Source organism: Rutidosis leptorrhynchoides, chromosome 9, assembly GCF_046630445.1.
Source record: "Rutidosis leptorrhynchoides isolate AG116_Rl617_1_P2 chromosome 9, CSIRO_AGI_Rlap_v1, whole genome shotgun sequence".
NCBI classification, from domain to species: Eukaryota; Viridiplantae; Streptophyta; class Magnoliopsida; order Asterales; family Asteraceae; genus Rutidosis; species Rutidosis leptorrhynchoides.
The window spans coordinates 56,911,715-56,920,432 of record NC_092341.1 but is presented as its reverse complement, the minus strand read 5'-3'; the positions used below and the strand labels follow the sequence as shown (position 1 = coordinate 56,920,432).

General features: G+C 36.2%; 2 protein-coding genes across 2 annotated transcripts; both read left to right on the top strand.

Annotated features, from left to right (window-relative positions):
* The first annotated feature begins 334 nt into the window (after positions 1–334).
* On the top strand, positions 335–6,091 carry LOC139868069 (uncharacterized). Its single transcript, XM_071856407.1, has 2 exons — positions 335–545; positions 4,662–6,091. The coding sequence occupies exons 1-2, from the start codon at positions 335–337 to the stop codon at positions 6,089–6,091; spliced, it is 1,641 nt and encodes a 546-aa protein (XP_071712508.1).
* A 43-nt stretch (positions 6,092–6,134) lies between these two features.
* Positions 6,135–7,975, top strand: LOC139868068 (uncharacterized). Its single transcript, XM_071856406.1, has 3 exons — positions 6,135–6,139; positions 6,221–6,279; positions 6,672–7,975. The coding sequence occupies exons 1-3, from the start codon at positions 6,135–6,137 to the stop codon at positions 7,973–7,975; spliced, it is 1,368 nt and encodes a 455-aa protein (XP_071712507.1).
* Positions 7,976–8,718: the final 743 nt, after the last annotated feature.

Here is an 8,718-nt window from a genome sequence, read left to right as displayed (position 1 = left end):
TAATAGTGGCAGAAGGAAAACTAACAGAGGTTATGTTACAATGCGAGAATTCTATTGTTATCGGATTCAACAACGGGAAAATGAAGGAACAACTATACTTAGAGGCGGAAGGTTATTCCAACAATATTTAGTTGACGCTTACACAGCCGTTGAAGAACAAAGACTTAAGTGGCTAAGGAACCACCAGAATGAGCTCCGCATCGACCTCTACAATAACGTGTGCGACGCTGTCACGCGAGGCGACACCCGAGCTAGCGCAATTGGTAAACGAATTATTCTTCCATCCTCACGTACCGGAAGCCCGCGCTATATGGTGCAAAGCTACTAGGATGCAATGGATTTGTGTCGCGAATTTGATAATCCTGATTTGTTCATCACCTTTACTTCAAATCCGAGATGGCCCGAAATAGAAGAGATGCTTTCATATATTGAAGGTCAGCGGGCCCCTGATAGGCCAGAGATTTTTGCAAGGTTGTTCAAACAAAAGTTGGATGCCATGATGGCTGATATCATGAAAGCTCATGTGTTTGGCACATGTGAAGCAGGTATTACATCACCCGTCTTTTTGACACACACACCATTAGTTTTTCCCATCTTATTTATTAGCCACCCTATCTTTTATTTTTACTGTCGTCCCTGTATTAACAAACAAAAAAGTGCGTTTTCACTAAATATGCTTAAATAGTAAGTAACCGGCCGGGCCGGGTTGGCTTGCCCTCCAAAAATGATATGGCTTGAAATCGTTCCCTGATGGCCGCTAAACTGCATTTAACTGACTGGCACAGATGTGGTCGGCCTCCTCCCCGGTTTGTACGTCAGTCAAACCCGGACCAACAGGTTTGACCGGGTCGAAACCCGTTGCATCCAACAATTTTCACATGCCTTATTTTAACAGTTACTCAAAGTTTCTATTATTTTCCCCTTTTATTACTCTTTCTTATATTCTGACACATTACCCCGTCCAGATAAAATTCAAAATAATATAGGCCGTCCTGTTGGACCCGGTTCCAGGCCCTGTTACCCCCCGCTCTCTTTCTCAGACCCGGCGGTTTGATTTAGGGTGTCCATTTCTTATTTTTTACCCCGCCATCCGATTTTTAAAAAAAAAAACCCTAACAGGCCAATATTTCCGCCTGCCCACGTGACAAACTTCCAACTGTTAAAGTCAGCACATTTCACCCATTCCGTATGTGATGAAATGTCCCGTTCTTATTGATTAAAAACGTTCCATATTAATTGATTTCTTTGCGAGGTTTTGACCTCTATATGAGATGTTTTTCAAAGACTGCATTCATTTTTAAAACAAACCATAACCTTTATTTCATAAATAAAGGTTTAAAAAGCTTTACGTAGATTATCAAATAATGATAATCTAAAGTATCCTGTTTACACACGACCATTACATAATGGTTTACAATACAAATATGTTACATCGAAATCAGTTTCTTGAATGCAGTTTTTACACAATATCATACAAACATGGACTCCAAATCTTGTCCTTATTTTAGTATGCAACAGTGGAAGCTCTTAGTATTCACCTGAGAATAAAAATGCTTTAAACGTCAACAAAAATGTTGGTGAGTTATAGGTTTAACTTATATATATCAAATCGTAACAATAGACCACAAGATTTCATATTTCAATACACATCCCATACATAGAGATAAAAATCATTCATATGGTGAACACCTGGTAACCGACATTAACAAGATGCATATATAAGAATATCCCCATCATTCCGGGACACCCTTCGGATATGATATAAATTTCGAAGTACTAAAGCATCCGGTACTTTGGATGGGGTTTGTTAGGCCCAATAGATCTATCTTTAGGATTCGCGTCAATTAGGGTGTCTGTTCCCTAATTCTTAGATTACCAGACTTAAAAAAAAGGGCATATTCGATTTCGATAATTCAACCATAGAATGTAGTTTCACGTACTTGTGTCTATTTTGTAAATCATTTATAAAACCTGCATGTATTCTCATCCCAAAAATATTAGATTTTAAAAGTGGGACTATAACTCACTTTCACAGATTTTTACTTCGTCGGGAAGTAAGACTTGGCCACTGGTTGATTCACGAACCTATAACAATATATACATATATATCAAAGTATGTTCAAAATATATTTACAACACTTTTAATATATTTTGATGTTTTTAGTTTATTAAGTCAGCTGTCCTCGTTAGTAACCTACAACTAGTTGTCCACAGTTAGATGTACAGAAATAAATCGATAAATATTATCTTGAATCAATCCACGACCCAGTGTATACGTATCTCAGTATTGATCACAACTCAAACTATATATATTTTGGAATCAACCTCAACCCTGTATAGCTAACTCCAACATTCACATATAGAGTGTCTATGGTTGTTCCGAAATATATATAGATGTGTCGACATGATAGGTCGAAACATTGTATACGTGTCTATGGTATCTCAAGATTATATAATATACAATACAAGTTGATTAAGTTATGGTTGGAATATATTTGTTACCAATTTTCACGTAGCTAAAATGAGAAAAATTATCCAATCTTGTTTTACCCATAACTTCTTCATTTTAAATCCGTTTTGAGTGAATCAAATTGCTATGGTTTCATATTGAACTCTATTTTATGAATCTAAATAGAAAAAGTATAGGTTTATAGTCAGAAAAATAAGTTACAAGTCATTTTTGTAAAGGTAGTCATTTCAGTCAAAAGAACGACGTCTAGATGACCATTTTAGAAAACATACTTCCACTTTGAGTTTAACCATAATTTTTGGATATAGTTTCATGTTCATAATAAAAATCATTTCCCCAGAATAACAACTTTTAAATCAAAGTTTATCATAGTTTTTAATTAACTAACCCAAAACAGCCCGCGGTGTTACTACGACGGCGTAAATCCGGTTTTACGGTGTTTTTCGTGTTTCCAGGTTTTAAATCATTAAGTTAGCATATCATATAGATATATAACATATGTTTAGTTGATTTTAAAAGTCAAGTTAGAAGGATTAACTTTTTTTTGAGAACAAGTTTAGAATTAACTAAACTATGTTCTAGAGATTACAAGTTTAAACCTTCGAATAAGATAGCTTTATATGTATGAATCGAATGATGTTATGAACATCATTACTACCTCAAGTTCCTTGGATAAACCTACTGGAAATGAGAAAAATAGATCTAGCTTCAAAGGATCCTTGGATGGCTTGAAAGTTCTTGAAGCAGAATCATGACACGAAAACAATTTCAAGTAAAATTTCCACTTGAAATAAGATTGTTATAGTTATAGAAATTGAATTAAAGTTTGAATATGATTATTACCTTGTATTAGAATGATAACCTACTGTAAGAAACAAAGATTTCTTGAGGTTGGATGATCACCTTAAAAGATTGGAAGTGAGCTAGCAAACTTTAAAGTATTCTTGATTTTATGTAACTAGAACTTGTAGAATTTATGAAGAACACTTAGAACTTGAAGATAGAACTTGAGAGAGATCAATTAGATGAAGAAAATTGAAGAATGAAAGTGTTTGTAGGTGTTTTTGGTCGTTGGTGTATGGATTAGATATAAAGGATATGTAATTTTGTTTTCATGTAAATAAGTCATGAATGATTACTCATATTTTTGTAATTTTATGAGATATTTCATGCTAGTTGCCAAATGATGGTTCCCACATGTGTTAGCTGACTCACATGGGCTGCTAAGAGCTGATCATTGGAGTGTATATACCAATAGTACATACATCTAAAAGCTGTGTATTGTGCGAGTACGAATACGGGTGCATACGAGTAGAATTGTTGATGAAACTGAACGAGGATGTAATTGTAAGCATTTTTGTTAAGTAGAAGTATTTTGATAAGTGTCTTGAAGTCTTTCAAAAGTGTATGAATACATATTAAAACACTACATGTATATACATTTTAACTGAGTCGTTAAGTCATCGTTAGTCGTTACATGTAAATGTTGTTTTGAAACCTTTAGGTTAACGATCTTGTTGAATGTTGTTAACCCATTGTTTATTATAACAAATGAGATGTTAAATTGTTATATTATCATGATATTATGATATATAATATAACTTAGTATGATATATATACAGTTAAATGTCGTTACAACGATAATCGTTACATATATGTCTCTTTTCAAAATCATTAAGTTAGTAGTCTTATTTTTACATATGTATTTCATTGTTAATACACTTAATAATATATTTACTTATCATTTAACATAATTAACCAAGTGTATCAATATCTTAATATGATTCATATGTACCTAGTAAGACGTTGTTATAACGATAATCGTTATATATATCGTTTTCGAGTTTCTTAAATTAATAGTCTCATTTTTATGTATATAACTCATTGTTAAAATACCTAATGAGATACATACTTATAATAAAATCATGTTAACTATATATATAACTATATATATGTCATCGTATAGTTTTTACAAGTTTTAATGTTCGTGAATCACCGGTCAACTTGGGTGGTCAATTGTCTATATGAAACCTATTTCAATTAATCAAGTCTTAACAAGTTTGATTGCTTAACATGTTAGAAACATTTAATCATGTAAATATCAATCTCAATTAATATATATAAACATGGAAAAGTTCGGGTCACTACATGTGACACCCGCAGACTAACCATTTTTAACCTTCTTTTGCAGGCATCTATATAATCGAATTTCAAAAACGTGGGTTTCCCCATGTACATATGTTGTTTTGGCTTACACCAGACTTTAAGTGTAAAACACCGAAAGAGATTGATGATATCATATCTGCTGAAATACCATCTGAAACAGAAGATCCAACCGCTTTCAGAGCCGTGACTGAGTACATGCTTCATGGCCCGTGCGGTGGGAATATCCTGGACGCCCCTTGCATTATTGATAAAAGGTGTTCTAAGCATTTCCCGAAACCATACAACGCAGAAACAACAATAGACGAAGAAGGATATGCACACTATCGTCGTCGAAACAATGGCCTAAAAGTCAGTAAAGGAAAGGGCACCCTTGACAACAGTTTCGCCGTACCTTACAATAGGTATCTCCTTCTCAAATACAATGCACATATAAATGTGGAGTGGTGTAATCGATCACGGGCCATTAAGTACTTATTTAAATACTTAAACAAAGGCCCTGATCGGGCAACTGTAGTAATTGAAGAAAACCTAGCCCCAGTAAACACCTCCACTTCAGAAGTGGTTACTGAGGTGGATGAAATCAAAAATTATTTAGACTGTCGATATCTATCTCCGTGTGAAGCAGTTTGGAGAATGTTTTCGTTCGACATTCACTTCTCTAAGCTATCGGTTATAAAGCTATCATACCATCTACCAAATCACCATACAATCACACTACATGATTCACAGAATCTCCCCGCACTGTTGCATAGAGAGAGTATCAAGGAAACCATGTTCACCGACTGGCTTGAACTTAACAAACGAGACCCCGCTGCTCGAAGCCTCACTTATGCAAAAATCCCTAAGTATTATGTTTGGAATCAGGATGCCAAAACCTGGACACGTCGAAAACAGAGAACATGCATTGGCTGTATCGTGTACTCGCACCCAGCATCTGGAGAACGTTATTATTTGAGGTTGCTGTTAAATAAAGTAAAAGGCCCCCAAACCTATGAAGAAATACGTACAGTCGATGGCATCCTACATCCCACATTTAAAGATGCATGTTTCGCCTCTGGGTTGATCAATGATGATAGAGAGTGGACAGAAGCTATAACTGAAGCTAGGTTATGGGCATGCGGTGCACAACTGCGGGATTTGTTTGTCACAATTCTACTTTTTTGCAACGTGACTAAACCACTCAACCTTTGGGAAGCAAATTGGGAATCTTTGGCCGAAGATATCCTCCACAAGAAACGCAAACTATACAACTTCCCTGATTTGACGTTGAGTGAGGCTCAACTTAGAAATTATTGTTTGTTGGAAATTCAAAATATCTTGAACAAAAATGGTAAATCGTTAGGAGATTTCCCTAATCTACCACAGCCTGACTCTACACTCTTACCACAACTCGAGAATCGTCTAATTCGCGAAGAATTGAACTACAATCTAGCAGAATTGCAGGCTGAACATTAAAACCTCCACGTGTCCCTCAACCCAGAGCAACTTAACGTTTACAATGACGTGATTCAGCGGTAACACAACAAGCGGGGTTTTTTTTTTCTTATATGGTCCCGGAGGTACCGGAAAAACTTTTGTGCACAGGACAATTCTTGCAAAGCTAAGGTCCAAAAAATTGATAGCCCTAGCAGTGGCATCGTCAGGTAATTTCCATTTATACTCAATTAATTTCTAACAAAGAGTCATCAATATCATTCATCTTCTCCTCCTGTAACTCTCTTCAACTTTACCCATTTTTACGTTGAATCTATTTTTAATAGTAACATAATTATTTTATGTTACTATTTTCCTTTGCACGTACATTTTATTTCATTATTAAAAAACACAGCAGATATAAGATTTTCATAGCTTTCCCCTGTTTTCCCGAAAATCTCTTCATTTGGCTAAAAAAGGATGCATAAATAATCAACAAACGACTCACTAACATTTACCAACGTAGATACTTTTGTTACATTTTAGGACTGCCTATCACTAACAACCAAAAAAACAAACGCATTTTACCACTTGCGCAAAAAATAACATTCTATATATGCAGGTATCGCTTCACTACTTTTGCCGGGAGGTCGAACTGCGCACAGTAGATTCGTCATCCCTCTTGACCTTATGGAGAACAGCACATGTGGTATAAAGCAAAAAACCCATCTTGCAGAACTGATGCAACAGGTCCGATTAATCATTTGGGACGAAGCCCCCATGACTCAGAGGTTTGCATTTGAAGATTTAGACAAAACCCTAAGGGATATTTTGGGGGCTAAGGATGAGATAAACAGAGGCAAGCTATTTGGCGGAGTACCTATTCTACTGGGGGGTAATTTCAGACAAATATTGCCCATAATACCAAAAGGAAAAAGACAAGAAGTTGTTCAAGCTTGCATCAACCGATCTGATTTGTGGCAACACTGTCAGCTTCACACCCTCTCCCGCATTATGCGGGTCAATGAATACACAACCGATGGTCACGTTGACCCTCGAAAACAGGAATTCAATAGATGGGTTCTAGATATTGGAGATGGTCGAGCTGCAGCTGTTTGTAAAGATGGAGAAGAGGAACCGACATGGATAGAAATTCTAGAACAATTCATAGTAAAATCGGAGAAACCTCCAATTGACGCGGTTATTGATACCATTTTCCCTGATTTTCTTCGAAGGTATAAAAACGAAGACTACTTGCGTGAAAGGGAAATTTTAACACCACACAACGATGACGCAGACCAGATAAACAAACATATGTTCAAGAAGCTAGAAGGCCAAACTATGATATACAAAAGCTCGGATGAAATATGCAAAGGCTCAACCGACGCATACGATCAGCACAGTGCATATCCGGTAGAATATTTAAATAAATTAAACTTCCCCGGGGTACCTCCACACAAGCTGAAACTGAAGATAGGTCAGCCAATCATGTTGTTGCGAAATTTATATCCCAGCGCCGGGCTGTGTAACGGGACCCGTCTAATCATTACAGACTTTCAAAAATTCATTATTCAAGCGTGCATCATTACCGGTTCCCATGTAGGTGATATGGTCATTATACACCGAATTGTTCTAACTTCCGCCCAAACAAAGTGGCCTTTTGTTATGCAACGCATTCAATTTCCTGTTAGGCCATGCTATGCGATGACGATTAACAAGAGCCAGGGCCAATCACTCGATATTGTCGGCATCTACTTACCCAGGCCAGTTTTCAGCCACGGACAACTATATGTCACCCTATCAAGAGTCACTAACCCCGATGGTCTAAAAATAGTCATGGTTGGCGATAATGAAGGACGACTTCCTAATCACACAAGAAACGTTGTTTACAAGGAAACCTTCCACAACCTTCAACCAAATACCTAAAGGTTTGCCCTGTCTTTACCCTGTCATTGTGCCTGCTTCTATTACCTATTTATTCCAAACGCATTTTTATACCCGGCCCTAACATACACCCTATTTCTCAGGTCACAGTCATATCTGGGCCCCACAGTATTCTACACTTTGTATGTCCTTGCATTCTCAACGAAATCAGCTGCTCTTATTTAGGTTAGCTTTTGGATTCCTCATCAATTCTGTGTGATCCCATTAACTCCATTTAGAAAGATCTCGGTGTAGAATTTTTCAAATAAATATTTACCTATTAATTCACTATTTTTTTGTTTAAATGTTTCCCTACTTTAGGGGGGTGACTCTTCATTATTATTATTTTTTAAACCCCCAAAACTTCTTTTTTATACACCTTTTTCATTATTTTCTTTTCCAGTCCTGATTGTATTTCCTAAATGAATTCTATTTTCATTCCTTACTCGACCTATAAATAATTTGTCCACGCTGTAGATCCCTTATGAGCAATCAATTAACATGACCTTTCTCTTTGGTATGATATATTCATAAACACATACTTGATTTTGCAAGGGAAAGCTACAGCGAATCCGGTTGGAAAATCTAACACTTGCATACTTACATAGTCTGTGCCGGATAACTCGATAGCTTACATCTCATCAGGTAATGTGTACAGCCTGCTGTTGTCATTACTGTTTACGCTAATTGTGCTTTTATTTTTTCCTAAAGTTGTCAATTTATATTCCATTTACGCTGCTCAACTC